We start from the raw sequence: 19,421 nt of genomic DNA, 5'->3' as shown, positions 1-19,421 counted from the left end.
GGGTCTGGGCAGTTCAGAGAGATTGCAGCCTAGGGCTCTGTCTCTGCAGTGCCACAGGCCTCCCGCCTCTCACCCACACCCTGAGTGCCTCTCAGAGTCAACTGGTCTCAAAGATCCCAGACACAACAGGGATAATAGTAACCGCAGACATGACCACATGACCATTTTCCAGTTCTCTTACCATATACCTGGTCCTGTTCTAAATATTTTACACCCTTTAACTCTTAAAATATCCCTGTGATGGAAAAACACTGATATATCCCGCATACCTGAAACCTTCCTGACAAAGTCGTGCATTCTCAATTAATACTGGTTGAGTAAATGAAGGAATGAAATAACTAGTTCAGAGTCAACCAAGCAGCAAGTGGCAGCGGTGAACTTTTATACTCAGGTCTATCTCATTTCTGCTCTCAACTCCTTGAGGTATAGAGGTAAATTCCTATGGACATATTAATATTGTTTACTTTTTTAATTTTTATTTTATGTGCATGCGTGTGTATACAGATGGGTGTGCATGGGTGTTCATGTGCCACAGAGTGTCTGTGGAGGTCAGAGGACAACTTGTCAGAGTCACATCATTTCTTCCACCATATGGGTCCCAGGGATTGAACTCAGGTCATATATATATGACCTTAAACTTGCTGTGTGCTGTGTAGATCAAGCTGGCCTTAAACATAGTATGTGTTGTGTAGACCAGGCTGAACTTGAACTTGCTGGGTGCTTTGCTCTACCCTGCTACCTTTGCCTCCTGTGTACTAAGAATACAGCGTGAATATCTATGCCTGGCTTATTTTAAGTAAGCATGTAGACGCATTTTTTAAGCCATTTTCAGATATTAACCTAAAGGAAAACACGTCTTAGCAGATAGGACAAAGAAGAAATCAGCACTGTGTAACAGAAAGACAAATGGTTGGTCCTAAAGAAAATCCACTTCCTGTTCTGTATGCCATAAAGCCCTGACTTCAGACCCCACTCTTTCAAATGAATACCACAGTGTTTACTACAGTGAGGGAGGAAACAGCGAATGGGCCATGTCATTGGCTCCTAGTAGGTTTCTAGTTCTAGTGTGTTTCCCTTCTTTTCCGTGTTGGAGACCCATAGTGATTCTCCTTGGCAGCTAAGGCTCACACCTTCACAGCAGGTTCAAGATTTGGGACAGGGGAGGCGAATGTATTGAGGCTTGGGCCAGTATGAGCTCTTCTGAGAATCCACCAGCTGACAGTTGGACCAGTGCTTATTCATAAACTGCCTTCCACAGAGCAACAGAAAAACAGGTTGTTCATGGACCAATTACCGAAGGAATTTGAATGTCTGCCTTGGGCTATCTGAAGGTGGCCAAGCCTGAAAGGAGCTGCCCTGTGGCAGCCTAAGGGACAGCAATTATAAAAGAGGCCCAGGAGATGAAGGGCAAAGGTGATGGCAGAAGCTATGAGATGATATGATAGTCACAGGTCCCCAACATAGGTTGCCAGATCCATCCGGATTTACTCACCTTGCCATGACACCCTACAGCTAACTGGGCGAAAGGTTCTGCTCCGTGGCGTGTTCACACAGGCAGGGGCCTATGGTGATTTGCTCTTTGAAGAAGAAGGTTTTACAGCACCCAAAGGCTTCTAGAGACTATAATCTGGGGGCTCTAGGCACTAAAATCAGATGCTCCCCAGGCCCATTATCCCCGGTTTCTTCTGTTGCTGTTTTTACTTTTCACCCCCAGTTGGGAGCACGGCTGCACCCTTTCTGTTCACTCATGACTGCAGTCAGCTGTTCTTCCCCTCTAAGCCCTGGCAAGGCTTAGAGGAACAGAAATTATGTCTCCCTTTGGCTCAGGTACTAGGCACAGGCAAGCAGCATGGCTGAGAAGTGACTTTCTTTGAGGACATTAGAGCCTCCTTCCTGCAGGAGGCATGGAGCTCACCGAGGCCCCACTTAGGCCAAGGTCTGCACTACTGTGATTTGTATTTTTAAGAAAAAGTTATGCCTCTTCTGCTAAGGAAAATGCTCTCTTTTATCGGAACAGTAAGAAGCTTGGCGTTGGGGTTTTGATTTGATTTGGGCCAGGTGGTTAGCAGGCAGGGTGAGTTGTTCCCTCAAGAACACAGGTCCTCTTCCTTCATTCTTTTTGCTTTGTTTATTGAATCACCATTCAGAAATTATTCCCCAATCTGCTCAGCACAGGGTACCAGGGAGGAGCCCGTAGAACTACGTGTTGAAATTGGAGAGAGACTCCTGCGGTTGCTGGGCCTACCCCAGCGGCTTTCTTAGAGTTGACAGGGAAATGGGTGATGCCCTCGCTTCAGTAAACCTGAAGAGGTGGCAGGGTGGGACTGGCTCCTCAAATTGGCTGGAAATCATCAGAGCAAGTGTGTGAATATCTGAACACACAATCATTCCTGCCCAGTCGCTCCCGGCTGATTTGTTGGTGGCTTACGACCTACAGAAGTAAAGTGACTGTGACCCCAGAGCAGGCAGAGACAGCAGCGCCAGTGCTTGAAACCTGACAAGACCACAGAAAGAACTCAGTATGGACAGTGTCCTAGGGTCTCCATGTAGTCACCACGGTGTCTCTGTCATCCTCACCTGTTGTACGCTGTGCACCCTCTGCAGGTCACATGTGCCATCCCCAGGTCACATGTGCCATCCCAGGTTTGGGTGCAGGACAGCATGAGAGATAGGGACTGGTTAGCATGGAGTCACGCAGACCTAGGTTGGATCCAGGCCCCTCCACTTGCTGATTATAAAACCCTAGGCAAATCTGTGGCCACTCAGAGCTTGCAGAATGGAGAACTCTCTAGTTCCCACCTGCCTCATAGTGTGGTTTCAGGCTCAAATGAGCTTCTTCAGATAAGTCTGTCTACAAGAGACACGTGGTAAATGTTTAATAGGCTGAAGTGTCGCCTTTGTTATAGGCCTGAATAGACCGTAACAGGTGCTGTCGCTCAACTTCCGTATCTCTGCGGCTTGGTTCTAGCAGGTTCTGTGCAAACACTAGACCCCGAGTCCCATTCTTAGCATCCACATAAAAGCTAGGTGCAGCAGCTCATGCCTGTAATCTTCCTAGGGTTTGCTGGATCATGAGTCTAGCCAACCAGTAAACTCCAGGTTTATGAGAGTATCTGTCTCAACAAACAAACAGTAGAAAGGTTGCAGAGATGTTCAGTTGTTATGATCATAGACTGCTCTTGCAGAGGACCCGAGTTCAGGTCCCAGGTGTCTCACAACCTCCGATAACCCCAGCTCCAGGGAGATGCAGTGTCTCTGGCCTCTATGGCCCCTACATATACCCGCCCATAATTAAAAATACTAAATTGGAAGATTGAAAGTGACTGAAGAAGACAACTGACATTGGCCTGTGACCTCCGCGCACATGTGTGCATAGGTGCATGCAAAGTCAGACGCTAGAGAGCAAAAGATTACCCACTATCTGATCCCTGCCTTGCCTGACTCATTCACAGTAGAGACCATAATGTGAATCCTTTTAGCTTCCTTTTGCTCCCAGTTAGTAATCAGGGAGATGCCTTGCCCGTGCCAATTTCCAGGACCTAGAGCAGCTTTTGGTACAGAAGCTAAAAGGGATTGAGCAAGGACTAAATGATGCTTTGTGAAGTTTTTGCTTCTGACGTAGAGTTCCAGCTTCCAACTTCTTAGCTGGGTGTGGTGATGCTTGCAATCAGGACATGTAGAGCCTAGAGATAGCCTGGTGTACACAGTGACTCCCAGATCAGTCAGGGTCACATAGTGAGACCCTATCATTAAAAATATAAAAACAAAATATCCTTCTGGCTTGTTTGTTGCAAGCGGTGGCTAGTCATCTTCCTGTGTAATGAGAATTGACAAGAAATCCTTCTCTCAAAATCCATGCAGCTTTTATCTTGTAATATGTGTGGGTTTCCTTTAGAAAACAACGACAACTAAAAATTATCTTATGTGTTTATGTTTTGTCTGCATGTATGTCTTATAGTACATGTGTGCCTGGTGAATGCCGAGGCCAGAGGTGTTGGATCCCCTGGGACTGTTGTAAGCTATGTGATGCTTGAAATTGAAGCAGCCAGTGCTCTTAACTGCTGAACCATCTCTCCCAGCCCCCATGTGTGCTGGGACTTCCTTCCTTCCTTCCTTCCTTCCTTCCTTCCTTCCTTCCTTCCTTTCTGTTTGTGTATTTCTTTGTTTTGAGACAGGGTCTCACTGTGTGGCCCTGGCTGTCTTGGAACCCACTGTGTAGACCAGGCTGGCTTTGAACTTAAAGAGTTCCACCTGCCTCTGCCTCTCAAGTGCTAGAATTAAAGGCGTGTGCCACCATGCCTCGCCATGTGGGTTTTTAAAGATAATTCTTAGAGTAACGGACTTCAGCATCATTGAAAGGGCTACCAAAGGACATCTGATGGCCAGACTTAACTCTTGAAGCCTGTGGAAATGTCTGTCAGAGCTGGGCTGGTGGCGAGGGTTAGGGGCTGGGTCCCAGGTTCCAATACTGGGTAACATGTGGGTTCTAGAGGTGCTGGTGAGAAAAGACGCCTCCTCTGCTGTCCTTCTCACCAGCCAGCCTCTGTAGAGAACTGTGTACTCTGACAAAATACTTGGGCCTTAGGGACAGAATTTGTACATCACTAGATAGGTGACCTGACAATTCCAAGTCATGTCACACGGCTTTGTCACTTTTACTCCAGGCTTGCACAGGGCCTGCCACTTGTTCCAGATGCCACACGCCTCATCTGTGGTGCCCACAGTGGGTGGGCCTGGTGAGTGGTGTTTTGATTTTATAGATAATATCTGACACTTGAGTTTCTTCCTGCTCCACCCCATCAAGGTCCCAGGTTCTATACTGCAGCATATCTCAAAGCAGGAACAGCTAAACTCGGGGAGGGCCTGGGTTCCTCTAAGCAGCCAGACCTCCCTGTAGCTGTTGCTACACTTAACACATGTTACTGGTTGACACACATCTGCCTTCTTGCACTGCTGTGCATTCGTAGGACAAGTATTCCAAGTAGAAGACCCCACCAAACATTCCCAGTGGTGGGTAAGATGTGCACCCTTGCCACAATGCTGTCAACTGAGTGTGAAGGGTTTGCCTTTGGAAGTAGAATCCTGAATTTGGAGTATCATAGCATAGCGTGTAACTTCCAGCAAATTGCTGGAACCCACCTCTAGAACCCACAAGTTACCCAGTATTGGAACCTGGGACCCTGCCAACCTCAGTTTATCAACCTGTGCAATGGGAACTATTTCTTGCCATACCCATCTCAAAAAGTTACCATATTGGCTGGATGCAGGAGTACATGTCTGTAACCTTAGCTGATTGGGAGGCTGAAGTGTGTGTGGAGGGGGGTTGGTCCTCTAGAGTAATGGAGTTGTGGGGCCTCTAAGCTTTCACACTGAAGTGGCACAGACTGCTGCAGAATCCTTGAGATGCTGATGCCAAGACCTTAGTAGCTGGCTGTATAAAAAGAAACCCCAGTCCATTCCCATCCTTGTCTGATGCTTCATTCACTGCTATAGAGGGCGTCCTCCTGTGAGAATTCCTCCATCATTGCACTCCAGACCCTCCCAGCCTGCTCTCAGAGCACCAACGGTGTGTACTGGTGTTCTGCTCTGCTCACCTAGGCTCATAAGACCGTGGGCTTGACACCCAGGACCACAGGAAAAGGATATATTTATTTTCCTTTCTTGAGGACTGATGTCACCGCCACCCTGCCATCCCAGCCTTGGAGTTGAGAAAAGTGAAATGACTTTCCTGGGGTCTAGAGTGAGCAAATCATATTTGCTGTATCTCTCTTGCGTGGATGTGCATCCTTTAGCCATGGGAATGGCCGACCCATGCCTTCCCAGAAGCAAACATGGAGCTTGGCACCTAGTAGATACCTGCTCAGCAAGCCTTTGTTCAAGTGATCGTGGGTAGTTCTGGTTGCTGTCCAAGCCCTGCCTTTGTGCAAATTCAGAGTTCTGAATGAGAAGGAGGTGGGCTTCTTTGGTGTTACAGTCTCCAAACCTCTCCAGACAGTCCCGTGACGTCACACCAGTCGTCCTGGTCTTCCAGCAGCTTTTCTTCTAAGCAGGATAACTACAGATTTGAGGACCCAAGAAATACTTGGCTCAGTCAGACCTGAGCATGCTGAAGACAGTTGAGCATATCTTGGATGTGCTTTCTTATAGTCTATAGATAGATGTCTTTGGTGCTTTATAAAGGGGAAAATATGTTTCTGCATCTAATTTAGTGGTGTTGCCATAAATTCATTTGAAATATCTGTAGTAGAATAATGACTTTTCCGATTCTAAAATGTGAGTGTGTGTGTATGTGTGTGAAAAGGGGAAGTGTATGTGTGTATGTGTTTCTGGAGATCGAATTCTACGATCTAGGCAAATGTCTACTATCCAGCTACCCTATCTCCATCCCTAAGTGTCAGTTTTTATGACTTTCAGTGGAAAGGTTGGAGACAATGTTTATTTCCAGAATGTGGCCTTTGATTACATCATGGCCCAGTACAAGATTTAGAACAGGTATTTCCAAGGAAATTAGATTTTCTTTCCTCTCTGATCTGTTCTTCCAAGTCAGTCAGAACTAGACCCTACTATCTAAATTTCTAAATGTTATATGGAAACATTTAAATAAAAAATACAGAGAGAGAGAGAGAATGTGTGTGTGTGTGCGTGTGTGTGTGTGTGTTGGCATGAATGATAATGATATAAACCAGTTCCCTCACCTCAGAGCTTACTAATTCCCCATGGTTCTTGAACCGAGTACCATGTGTCCTTGGCTGAAGCTTTTGGGTGGATGATGGTAGTGAGAAGGATTGTGTGCACTATTTGAGTGCTTTTCTTTCCTGATCAGACCCACAGTCCTGTCTAAATTGTTTTCCCATCTGTTTTGCAGCGGAAGCGAAAGCAGAGTGCCCAGGATGAAGACGCCATCAGTCTGTGCAGTCTTGACATAAGTGTAAGTTTGGTCTTTCTACATCCCACTCCTCCCCTGCACACCATGGCAGCTCTATTCTTAGCATGGATGTAATTTGTTACCATGCTGTGCACTTAAAGTGGGTTACCATCGTCCGACTGTGGAGTTGTCACCAACAGGATTTTCCCGTTTTTATCTCATCTCCATTTTACTAGAGACAGTTGTATAGCCAACTTGAATGTCAAGCCAACTTGTTTATTGTCCACATATTTTTTCCCTTATAAAATGAATTAGAGACTTAGGCATCTGGGTAGAATCTGCATTAATCCCATTGTGCAGTTTGAAAAGCTGGTTCAAAAAGATAGAGCAGTTGTTTCTCCCTTGGGACGTGGGTGGAGTCAGTGACTTGATGGAAATCCTAGTAGCGGGCTGGCCCAAAGGCTAGAAGACGATGTCGATAGCGTGGTAAAGTGAGTGGCTCTGGGTTCAGCAGATCTTAGTGAAGATTCTGAACTCAGCATTCATGTGGAGTGATTCCTCATCTGGAAAATGAGGCTGAAAAGACTCCATGTGACTTTAGAGTCATATAAGACAGTGAAGATGAGAAAGGCAAGCATAATACCTGCTAGCTGTTAAGTGCCCAATAAACACCCACTGTGTTGCGTTTTTCTGCAAAAGCACAGCTTGCAGAAGAGGCTCAGTGATGTGATGGCCAAATGCTTGTGATGTCAGAGGTGGGAAACGCCCTTTGGATTTCCTAGATGTTTCGTTTTGATGACTTCCTGTTCATGGACTCTGGTCCTGTGATTGACGCAATTGAGAAGCCTCCTTGAGAGTGTATTCCATTTCTTATCCAGACTGGGAGCAAGAGTGGGAGCTGAGGCCCCCCAGGTTCCTTCTGTCCTCCTAGTTATTCATCTTAGACATGTGGTTCACATGTTTTCGTGCAGCGTAGATCCATGTAACCCTGTGGTGTTTCTGACAGAGACCGTGAAAGCATTCTATGGTATATGACGGCTCCAATATTTAGCAGTGGAACCTTGCTCAAGCCACTTCTACTATCTGTGCCTCAGCTTCTCCGTTTGGTTGGACAATCGGTCTTTTAAAATCATTGTGAAAATGGGAAGCTCTTTGAGTATAAATTATTAGGTTCTCATTTAATGCCATTTATTTGCCAATATTTTTAATTCTTTCCAAATTTCCTGATATAACAGTCTTGGTGGAATGATCTTGAGCTGACTGCTAATGATGTGTCTTTATTTCACCATATGGTGCTTATCTATCCTAGTCTTTAACACCATCAGATTGATAGAGTTGGGTTAGTTTACTAGGTTGCCATGGTAACAAGACAGAAAGTCATTCTTCTGGGGTTTTCTTTATTCATTGGATATTGTCTTATTGATAGACGAAGCTATAGAACTTCTCTCATCAGCAATAAGACTTTTTTTTTTTTTTTGCTTGTTTGGATATGTTTAATTTTGTCAAACTTTTAGAATACAAGGACTGTCCAGATCTCCAAAGTCTTTAGCCTTCATGCATTTCAGTGTCCTTGGAGGCTGATAAAGTTGTAGCCACCTGGGTGCTGGGAGGACTTTTATTCAGGCATTTCTAAGATCCTGTATCAGCACACGGTTTTCTCAGCTTCAAGGTGGCATTTCGTGTTCAGAAATACATGTCTCCAAATGCGTTTTATCAGAGAGCTGCTGACCTTGAGCAGAAAGGGTGACTGACAGTTTTGAATTCGATTTGGTTTTGCCTTGTTTTCTTATTCAGGTCACCTAGGCTTCCACTAATGACTAATTTCTAGATGATGATTTTTCCCTGTGCAATTTTAGATGTTTCCTCTTATCTTGATCAACTCATGCATCATGCTTTGTCACAGTAATGAGATTTTTATATAAGAAAATTCTACCCATTTCAGTAAAGGGGCTGTTTTAGGGGTTCAGCCATTTCTTTCTGATTTACTTGGCTTTTTGTCTGAGTCTTGGCAAGCAGATCTCCAGAACCTAGGTTAGAGTTCCTCCATTTACTGCCACATATACAATTGTACACATTAGAGACCTGGAAGGTATTGTAGGGCATGAGACGGCGGTGTTGAAAGTTCCACTGACCTTAGAGTCATATAGAGGGGACAGGAAGGGTGACATAACTGAGCATGGCCAGGAGGGGAGTTTCTCACTTCAAACCTGCCACCCCGTGTGCACTCAGATGAGCTAAACCGAATTAAGTGGTGGGTGGAGCCGCCCACGAGAAGCTGTCTCACCGTAAATGCAACAACATCTAAGCTCTGAGCCCAGTGAAGCAGTTACTCTGGTGAGGAAGTAGTCTTTCTCCGTTGGGTTGCTTAAAAGGACTTTGTTTTCGTGCATCCGAGTGGTGATGTCCAGGAGAACCCTCACAGCAGCAGCCCTGAAGAGGTGCTGCGTCTGTTGTGGCTAGTTCATAATTTTGCCCCAGGAGGCCATTAACCTGGTAACTCAGGCCACCCTCCTGCCTCTGAAGCAGGGACTAAGGCAGTGTCACAACAAGCTGAAGAGTTGTTTTGACCCTATTGCTGTGTGTAAGTGGAAAGCGTCGGGGCAGAAGGGTGGCCTTCAGTTAGTTGCTCCTGGTGGAGGATATGAGGGGTTAGGAAAGTGAGAAAGGCACTTGTCAGTTTTGATTCCACTTCCTACATGGTAATACGGCCACAGCATGTGTGCTTTGAACAAGAGGTTACTAGATAAGAGGATGGGATCCTCGCCTAATGCTGAGAACACAGTGCACTTTTAGTAAATATTCTAGAATTAGAGACAGATGACACACACACACACCCCAAAAGAGAAACGGAGAGACAGACAAACAGACAGACACACGCACATGCACGCGTGCGCACACACACACACATACACCGAGAGAGAGAGAGAGAGAGAGAGAGAGAGAGAGAGAGAGAGAGAGAGAGCCCTAAGGAGTACCCCTTTTAAAGAAACACATTTGTATGTAAAAAGCTAGGAACTGTTTGCACTGGTGAATTTACCCGTTGATTAAGAAGTAAATCACCAAGCTGAATGTTTGCAGTCCATGCACACATATGCAGTCAGTCCCAGCATTTAGGAGACAGAGGCAGGAGAATTGTGAGTTTGAGGCTAACCTAAACTGTATAGCAACCTCTTAAATCACTGTGATTCCCCGGCATTTGTGGACCCTGGCCAAGCCTGTCCATCGAGCACTCCTTTTAGAGGGGACACTACAAGATCCTGAAAAACAGGGGAGGATGACCTGTCTCCAAAGAATCGTTCTTCAGTTGGGACAGGAATGTCTCCATAGTTGGCAAAATAATTGATGTCTTATTTCTCTGCCACTTGAATTGATCCTCCAATGAATTGAATTGAGCTTCCAGCTTCCTGAGAGCATAGAGCACAGACTATTTCAGAAACAAAACATAAGGCAGCGTGTATTTTTGAGAGCCATTTGCAGGGTACTGGCAGCCGCCTCCAAATCCCTTCTCACGTCAGAGGATGAGCGTGGGCTGCACTTGGAAAGGAAGTACGGGCCTCTGCAGTTTGCTGGTTTAAATCCTAACGGCTGAGAGATTGCGTGAGTGGGGAGCTAGCTGGGTTCTCAATGTCTCGTGAAGGCTTTGGCAGGAGAGCCAGCTGTGCCCCCACACAAGAACTCAGCTCTGCCTGAAGCCAATGAGCCTGGGCTGGGCATAAGACAGGAGCCCAGTGATGGTGAACTAGGAAAGGTGAAAAGGGGTTCACTGTGGAAGCTTAGGGAAATGTGAAGAGTCAAACACTCGATGGGCCCACCTCAAGGCAGCAGCCGTGTTTTGGCATGTTGCCTTCCTGTCGTTATTCATGCCTCTTTATAATGTTTGCGTTGCAAAAATATTTCAAACATACAGAACAGAATAAAGTGATAATGTTTCGGACACACTGAAGGGCATCACTGAAACCGAGGAAGTAGTTCCCTTGCAAGCCAGCTCTGCCATCGGGTTTGATGTCTGTTGCTGTCTTCTGTATCCACAAACTTATGATATCCACATGTTCCTAAATGCTGTATGTATTATAAGCCAGCCTTTTAAGTTTCTATAAGCACATATGATTTTTAAAATTCCTATTTATTTGTATGTATGTGTGTATGTGTACACACAGGCTGTGGCATGTATGTGGAGGTCAGAAGGCAATTTACAGGAGTTGGTTCTCTTCTACCACCGTGTGAGTCCTGGGGACTGAGCCCAATTCATCAGGTTTGATAGCAAATGCCATCTTGTAGCCCCTTATGCAATACAGTTTTAAAAGTTGGGATCATGGTGCGTATTAATTTATTTTGGGACTTTGCACTTACTGTTTGAGAGTGCATCACTGCCTCCCACAATATTCTTTTAAAAACACTATTTCAAAAAACTACATTGTCAAATGAAGTCATCAGATTCATTCAACCCATCCTTTCTTATGAATTTATGTGAGCACAGACCTTTCTCTGTTATAAATAACACTGCTGGGCATCCAGGAATACGCTTGTGTGATCCCGTTTTACACAGCAGGATGAAGTCTAAGATGTGGACCGCCTGGCTCCCTGGTGGTAGCCCCTGAGCAGCCTGTGTCCCTTCTGCCAGTGGGAGGTGGAAGCTAAGCCTGGGGATGCTGAGTGTTTTCTGTAGAGCCTAGCAGGAGAGCTCATTCTCAGCTTCTCAGGCCCATCCCTCTTCAGAAAGCATCCTGTTCCATGCTAAGTCTGGGAGGTGCTTGTAGACATTTGTCCCTCTCCTTCAGAGGGCCCTCTTGACTGGTGACAATGAGGCCGGCAGTGATCCTTCCTTTTAATCCTAGTGAGGCTTCTCTGGTGAAAGGCGATGTATGGAGCTGAGATTTGACCCAGGGTGGAAGGGTGTGTGCAAATCAGAGTTCACATTCTTCCTGTATTTTCTTTGCCAATTGACAGGGCCCAAGATAAACCCTCCTGAAGCTCCTGCAAGGAATACTGGGGAGTGTGTACCACACCTCATGCTTTTGAATTCTTTTAGCTGTGACCATACCTCGTCTGCCCCCTGTGAGGCATCTAGACATACTCAGATCTTGCTGTCTGTCTCTCCTAATGAGAGGTGGGAAACAGGTTCCCTCTGTGCAGGGGAGTAACCTCAGGGCTCCCTCCATAATGGAGCCTGTAACGTGTGTGCCTGAGTCCTGACCTCCCTGTATTCATTTACCGCCAGGCAGTTTACAATCCCCATCTCCAGGTCCCAGACTCCTCAAGTGCTCCCAAAGCAGGCACCATCTGAGCCCTGCCTACCTGTCCTGCCTTTCGCCTGATCCGTGTCCAGTTTCTCAAAGTCGTTAAGCTCCGTCTCGTCCCTGGGCCTTTGCTGTGTTATCCCCGATGTCTGGAATACACACTGTTCACCTAACACTTCCCGGACTCTCGCCCACGTGTCCTTCATATCCAGCTGCCAACCAAAACTTCCCAGCGTTCCTTGCGCTCCTCCCTCTGGCCATTCTCAGCTCTGTTTCCCTGTCTTCTCAATCATCCCACCATCACAGATGTGTTCCTGTCATAGCCATTATCACCCAGTGTTGGGAGGCCTGCTGGCTTCTCACTCTTCCCAGACAGTCATAGAGCTCTTCGCAGGAAGCTTGTGCTCTGCCTTAACCCGTACTCAGCACCCCGCACAGGCCTTAACCCATTGTAGATGCTCAGTAAACGTTGGCTAAAGATAGGCTTAGCATCTCTTCCATTGCATAGATGACTGAAAGGAGGGAGGAGAGAAACATTGGGGAAGGTCAGAGCATTATAAGAGGGAAAGAAGGTAGGATTTAAACATTCGAGGACAGAAGATAGGATTAATGGATTTATCCAGACGCGTAATGCTAGGAGGTCTTTTGGACTCTGCTCATTCAGCAGACTGTCCTGAATTTCTTACAGCATGTGGTACAGCCATGCTCCTTAACAAGTTTACTGACTACACGTGACCTCTCATAGCAAACAGTGCTTGTCATGGGTGCTCCGTAAACATGTCTGGGGTGAATGCATGGATGCGTGAATGAATGAGTCTCAGTCTGGGATCCTTGGAGGGATGTGTCAGAGCGGCCTGACTAGTGTAAGCATGAATCAGAGTGTCAGGGATGCAGGACTCCATTGCTGGAGCCTTTCACAGTAGATACACATGGCGGTCGCCACCGTTGCCAGGTGAGTGCTTGCTGCATGGCGGATCTGAGGCTGCTCACATTTCAGCTCTTCATCATACCTCACCCCTTGAGGATGAGGGAAAAGGTGTGTGGAAGCCATAGCGTGCCCAAGGTCCTAACGTGTTACACAGCACGGCAGCCAGGTCTGCCCCACATGCCCTAGTGCTACTATGCTTATTACTGCTTTAGCAAATAGCATGGCCTCGAGAGGTGCTTGAGCTAGTCACAAGTTCTGTGCTTTCCAAACCCTCACTCGGGTCTTGCAGCAGTCCCCTGACCCTTTCTGAAGACGAGGACATTGAGGTTTGGATGTGACCTGCGGCTTCACAGTCAAAGCCTGTAGATTCAGACCCGGGAGACTGAATGGCTGAGCTTCTCCACACTGCTCAGGACACAAAGGGAACAAAGCCTCTGGCTCTGCAGCTTGAGTGCTGGATGATTGATAGGCCATCTAGTTGATCACATTAGCACCCTGTGAAGGATGTGGCAGGCACACCCATGCTTCATTCCCTGTTTATTCTAGTGACTTGTAGTGTTGCGTGGACACTCAGCATGTATACTGGTGTAAGCAAAGAGAATGCTTTCCTGTCTCCATGGAGCAGAAGCCATGTTCACTGTCAGAATATGCTCAACCAGACACAGAGTAACAGAACAATTATTTTATCTCTTTCACAGAGTCCAGATAATTAAAAAAAAAAAAAAAAAGATACCATTTCTGCAGGTTTGTTCCTTGTTGACCATTCTGGCGCTTGCTACCTGGGTAGATTAGCCTGCCCCTAGTCTGAAGGAGGCCTTGATGAATTATGTGGCAGGTATTAACAATGCTCTGGTTGCCCAGGGAACAGGCAGACTGTGGAGATCAGCCTTCATTAGCATGCGCGCATCTGTAATCTGTGGGCATTCGAGTTCCGGGTGCACTATTGTTCATACTGCCTGTAGGATCCTTTGCGGGTAAGGCAGCAGGAGCCCCACTTTCAGAAGATTGATCTGAGTCTGCCATCGCACGTTAGCTTTGACAAGTATTAACATAAGCACATTGCATCTTGCTTTCGGTCTGGTCCGTTATTAGGATTCTTAGGTCAAAGGTCAAGCAATGCATGCATGAGCTTTTCAATGACAAAGAAACCCCAGGACTTTGAAGAGCCTCACGGATGCTAAGGGTTCCAATGCTTGCAGGTCAGCTGTCATTTTGGGCTCCCAGTGAGAGGACATTGGCGTGGTTCAGGTTCAGTGAGGGTTCTTGCACTCTTTACTGCCTGCTTAGATTTATGGTCAGAGTTACGGTCTTTGGAAGCTTGGGGCCAGAACTTGATGCACCCATAAAATTGAAATCATATCAGCCTCCTTTCTTAAAGCTGTGAGGATGGAAATGAGTTAGTCTACTGAAGAATTTAGCCCCTTGCTTGTAGTAAGCACAAAAAATACCAGTGCAGTGGTTTGAGTAAGAATGACACCCATGCCAGGCACTGGTGGCGGCAGGCCTTTAAGCCCAGCACTTGGGAAGCAGATTTCTGAGTTCCAGGACAACCAGGGATACATGGAGAAACCCAGTCTGTCTTGAAAAACAAACCAACGAAAAAGAATGGCCCCCATAGACTGATATATTTGAATACTTTAGTTACCAGGGAGCGGAAACTCTTTGAAAGATATTTAGACATAAGTGGATACAAAGACAGGGTTAGGGTGTAGTACCTGTTTGTTGTTGTTGTTGTTGTTGTTGTTGTTGTTGTTGTTGTTGTTGGTGGTGGTGGTGGTGGTGGTGGTGGTGGTGGTGGTGGTAGTGGTGGTGGTTTCTCGAGACAAGGTTTGTCTCTGTAGCCCTGGCTGTCCTGGAACTCCCTCTGTAGACCAGATTGGCCTCAAACTCACAGAGCTCAGCCTGACTCTGCCTCTCAAGTACTGGGATTAAAAGCGTTCGCCACCACTGTCTGGCAGGTGTAGTGGCCTTTTCAGGATGTGGTATCTTTGAGGTTTGTGCTTTGCAGTGGCCCCTACCCTTTTACACAGACTTTCTTTGCTTGTTGATTTTGAGATGGAACCTTGCTGTTTTTCCGGGCTGACTTTGAGCTTCTTCAGCTCCAGTGTCCTTCCCCTTCCTGCTCCAGCATTCCACTAGCCACGGTCACTGCTAAAAACCCTACTTGCTGGCTTCTCTTCCCTAGCAGGAGTGGAGACAGCTGCTGCCTGCCGCTTCCAGTTTTGTCTTCTTCAACATGTCACGTGGTTGGAATCGCAAAGTGCGTGGCCTTTTCCAGATTAGTTTCTTTCCCGGAGTGATGTACACCAGTTTCCTCGATGTCTTTCATAACTTTGACCTCTTACTATGTTTTCATTGCTAGAAATATTCCACTGTATGGATATATCGCAGTGATCCCCCACCCCGACCAGTGATGTTTCCTTTTTTATACTGTTGTTTATTATTTCATAAAACATTGAATATAGTTCTTTCTAAATCATAATTCTCCAGTGACAAATAGTTGTGTAAATGTGTTTAATATATCCCAGATCTGAACAATGATCTTTCTTATTCTCTAGTGCAAGCAGTAATGAAGGAAAAAATAAAAATAAAGACTACTGAATGCCTTCCAACTTCAGCGTGGGGCTGCGTAAGCATCTGCTTCAGTTCTTGTGCTGCTCCTGCTGCCTCTTACTGTTCTACATCATGGACATCAGAGAAAAACAAACACATTAAAATTAAACCATTTCCAAAGGCAGATCTCAGCAGATTGTGACCGTGAGTGATGAAGGGAAAGTTACTTTGTCTCCACCGTGTATGCTTCGTTTAAAGCTCCGAGTGCTGCTCTTGCGGAGCTCCTGGGTTTGATTCGCATCACCTACATGGTAGCTCACAAACCATCTGTAACGACACAGTCCCAGGGGATCCAACACTTTTTCTGTCCTCTGTGCACAAACACATGTGCACAAAAAATAAATCAATAACAATAAGCCTTTTTGAAAAGATCTCTTTCTGAGATCCTTAAACTGTTTACTGAAATATGTTCCCCTCTGGCATCCTGGAGCTCCCTAAAATCATGTAAATAATCCCGGTGGCTTCCTTCCATTCTTGCCTAATCGAGTTTCTCCCATATGACTTGATCATGGTACCAGGGCCCATCTTTATTCTGGGTATATGTTCTGGTTTCACTAACATAAGCTGTTTTCTTTGTCTTACTTTTCACTGTGTGTCTGACACCTGTCTCCATGAAGGGAGCGGCATGCTGCCTTTCCCTTTGACATTGCTATAGGGTAATACTCCTCTTAGAGGAGAAAAGATGAGTGTGTATATACATGCGTGTGTGCGTGTGTGTGCATGTGTGTGTGTGTGTGCGTACGTGTTCTATTGGGATTGGTATACAGGGACTCGCCAGCACTGAGCTATGCCCCCGTTCTCTTTTTGCTTTTTCATTTGAGAAAGGTTCCTACTTAGTTGTACAAGCTGCCCTGGGCCTTGCCTCCTAAGAGGCTGGGATCACAAGCCTGTACCACCACGCTGGTGTGTTAGTCGCTTTCTTCTTTCTGTGACAGAAAGCCTAACAAAAGCAGAGAGGAGAGGGCATGCAGTGGCATCTCCTTTGTATTTTAATAAATAAAGCTTGCCTGAAGATCAGGGAGTAAAACAGCCCCACATTTGGGCACCAAGTGAAGCACAATTAATAAAAACTCAGAGACAGAAATTGGGGTTAAACCTGAAAGTTAGAAAAGCAAAGCAGCCAGCCACTGGCTCTTACCTAGACCCCAGTCCAAAAATGGCGATCCTGCCTCCAGGAATCTCAGAATGAGACTGTGTCTGTGAGCTGTCTCCTCCCATCTTGTATTCTTCTCTAGGGCTGAGATGAAAGGCAGGCACCACCCGGTTTCTATGGCAACTAGTGTGGCTACTGGGAGTAAAGGTGTGTGTTACCACTGCCTGGTCTGTAAGGCTGACCAGTGGGGCTGTTTTACTCTCTGGTATTCAGGCAAGCTTTATTTATTAAAATACAAAGGAGATGCCACTACAAGGACAGGCTTGCTTATCTTACAGTTTGAGGGTTTGGTCCATCCTAATGGGGAGGGCATAGCAGCAGGAGCTTGGACAGGCGTTTATGGGGTGCCAACATGCAGGAAGCAGTTAGTGATGGACCCTAATTCTCAGCTACTATTTCCTTTTCCTGCAGGCAGGGACTCCAACCCACAGAGTGCTGCTGCCTCCATTGGCCAAATCTAGGTCCCTCACACACATGCCAGAGACTGGTCTGCCATGCAATTCTACATCCTGCCAAGTTGACTCTCAGTATTAATAGTCAAACCAGTTAAGGGATTGTTTTAAACAAGCCACTTCTCTGACTTCTGGTCAGCAGGCCTCTCTGCCACTGGTTCCCTTTGATGGCACTTCTCTGAAATCCAAGCCTTTGGGACCAGTAGATGAGAGCTGAGAACTGGGTGGCAGATTGCCTTTAAACAGGTCCAGACTCAAACGATACTCTCGCCTGCTCCAGCTGGATGGTTGTCGGGGGCATTGTCTTTGTTGGCTGGACAAGTCTAGGGCCCCCTGCTTAGCTTCCCTGCTTCTGTCCCTCCCTCTCTGTTACCCACTTTCCTCACAGCTGACCACACGACAGCTCTCCTTAAGCCCAACCCTATTGTGTTCCCCCAGGCCTCCCTGGTTTTCAGGGGCTTTGACACCTTCTCCTAGTGTCAAAACCCAACCCAGTGCTGCTCTTTAACTGATTGTTACACTGTTCCTTCTTCCCTATGTTCCGGACAACCCTGACCTCTGCCCATGCTGGTTCCTTGCACCTCGGGGCATTTGCATTTGTCATTTCTCTCTATGTGGAAAGTCAGTTAGTCACTCCTGTGGCTTCTGCCTCAGTTTCCTTCAGATGTCCATAAAAGGCATTTTCTGCCCTCTTATTGGAAATAGCAAATCCATCCCACCCTTCATACTAGGATCCCCTTTTCCTCTTACCTGGATTTATTTTTTTTATAATATTTATCTTCACCTGCCACACCGTATATATTTTGTTTTATTTTACTTTTTATTGATTCTTTGTGAATTTCATATCATGCACCCCACGCCCACCCATCTCCCCTCCATAACCACCCTCCACCCTCGCAACTCCCCATAAAGAAAACAAAAAATAAAAAATAAATAAAAATAGAAAAACAAATTAAATTAAAAATCTCACAGTGGAAGCTGTTACGTGCCGCAGTCATACATGTTTTATTGCCTACACTAGTATATACTTTATTTTGTTTTTTCACATTCTAGACATCTGGAGCAGTAGTTGATACAGGCTAAGTTTGATAAACACCAGGAAACGGGTGGCTACTTCATTGCCTCCTGTTTTTCTCTGAAAGTTACTGAAAGCAAGACTCAGTTGGTCGAGGCAGCATTTTAACAATGCCTTTCTTTCTTTCTTTCTTTCTTTCTTTCTTTCTTTCTTTCTTCCTTTCTTCCTTTCTCTACATACTTAAATTCCTTTTATTTTTTTAATGAACCCCCCCCAAAAAAAAAAACCAAGAGGAAAACCAAGTTCTACTTGAACAGACATCGTGAAAACAGTGTAGGGCCTCTCTGAGGCAGTAGCAGAAAGATGAAGGCTATTTGGAGCTATATGGCACGCATGCCATCGGCACCGTCACATAGAGGGACGGTGCCATCCACTTCTGCCACAGCCACTCTTGAGGGTGTCTCAGGATCATGGTAGACCTGGAAATTTTCTGTGAATATCAGCAACATGCCACTCTCTGGTGTCTTTTTCTTTACCTTTAATGACATTGCCACCACTCACTGTGTCCATCACATAGTGAGAGAACTGCAAAGAGCTGTCACTCAACACCCAGTGCTTGCTAACCCACGGTCAGGGAAAGAGCAGATTCTGGGTTCTAAGTCGATGGTGGAATGCCAGAGTGTGCTTTGTACCGATCCCATTCAAATGAGGGCGTCCATTTTAGCGGCTGAAGCTATGCCTACTTCTCTCAACTAGATGGAGAATTCTTTCCCAGTCTCCTTCACCCATGGCTCATGGGGGAACTATGATGCCGAGTCAGTGATGCTGAGACCCTGACAGGCCGACCCCTTCCTGCCTTGTGGGAATAATTTACTTGAAAAGGACAGTGTGTATAATCTAAGATGCCGTTCCTAACTCTAAGCCTCAACGATAGCGGAAAACTCTAAGAAGTTCTGAGTGGGCCTTAGGAGGACTGAAGTAGACTGAAGAGTCATTCCGTTTAATCTTACAAAATTTAAGCGCAAGGTCTATCTGTCTGTCTGTCTCTCTGCCTGCCTCCTGTTTTTTTTTTTTTTTTTTTTTTTTTTTTTTGTCTAAATCAGCAGGTAACACAAAAGAAACAAACACTACTCTCTTATAGCTAACAGAGATGGGTCT

At 46.0% G+C, this 19,421-nt stretch overlaps 1 protein-coding gene across 2 annotated transcripts in view; it reads left to right on the top strand.

The window, feature by feature from the left end:
- Positions 1-19,421, top strand: part of Arhgef3 (Rho guanine nucleotide exchange factor 3) — a 287,187-nt gene that overhangs the window by 142,024 nt on the left and 125,742 nt on the right. For both annotated transcript variants that reach the window (XM_057770292.1, XM_057770293.1), the window contains one exon: positions 6,866-6,928. In XM_057770292.1, coding sequence (XP_057626275.1) covers positions 6,866-6,928 — 63 coding nt within the window. The remainder of the gene's footprint in view (positions 1-6,865; positions 6,929-19,421) is intronic.

The sequence above is a fragment of the Chionomys nivalis genome, chromosome 5, assembly GCF_950005125.1.
Source record: "Chionomys nivalis chromosome 5, mChiNiv1.1, whole genome shotgun sequence".
NCBI classification, from domain to species: Eukaryota; Metazoa; Chordata; class Mammalia; order Rodentia; family Cricetidae; genus Chionomys; species Chionomys nivalis.
This window is presented reverse-complemented; position numbering and strand designations above follow the sequence as displayed.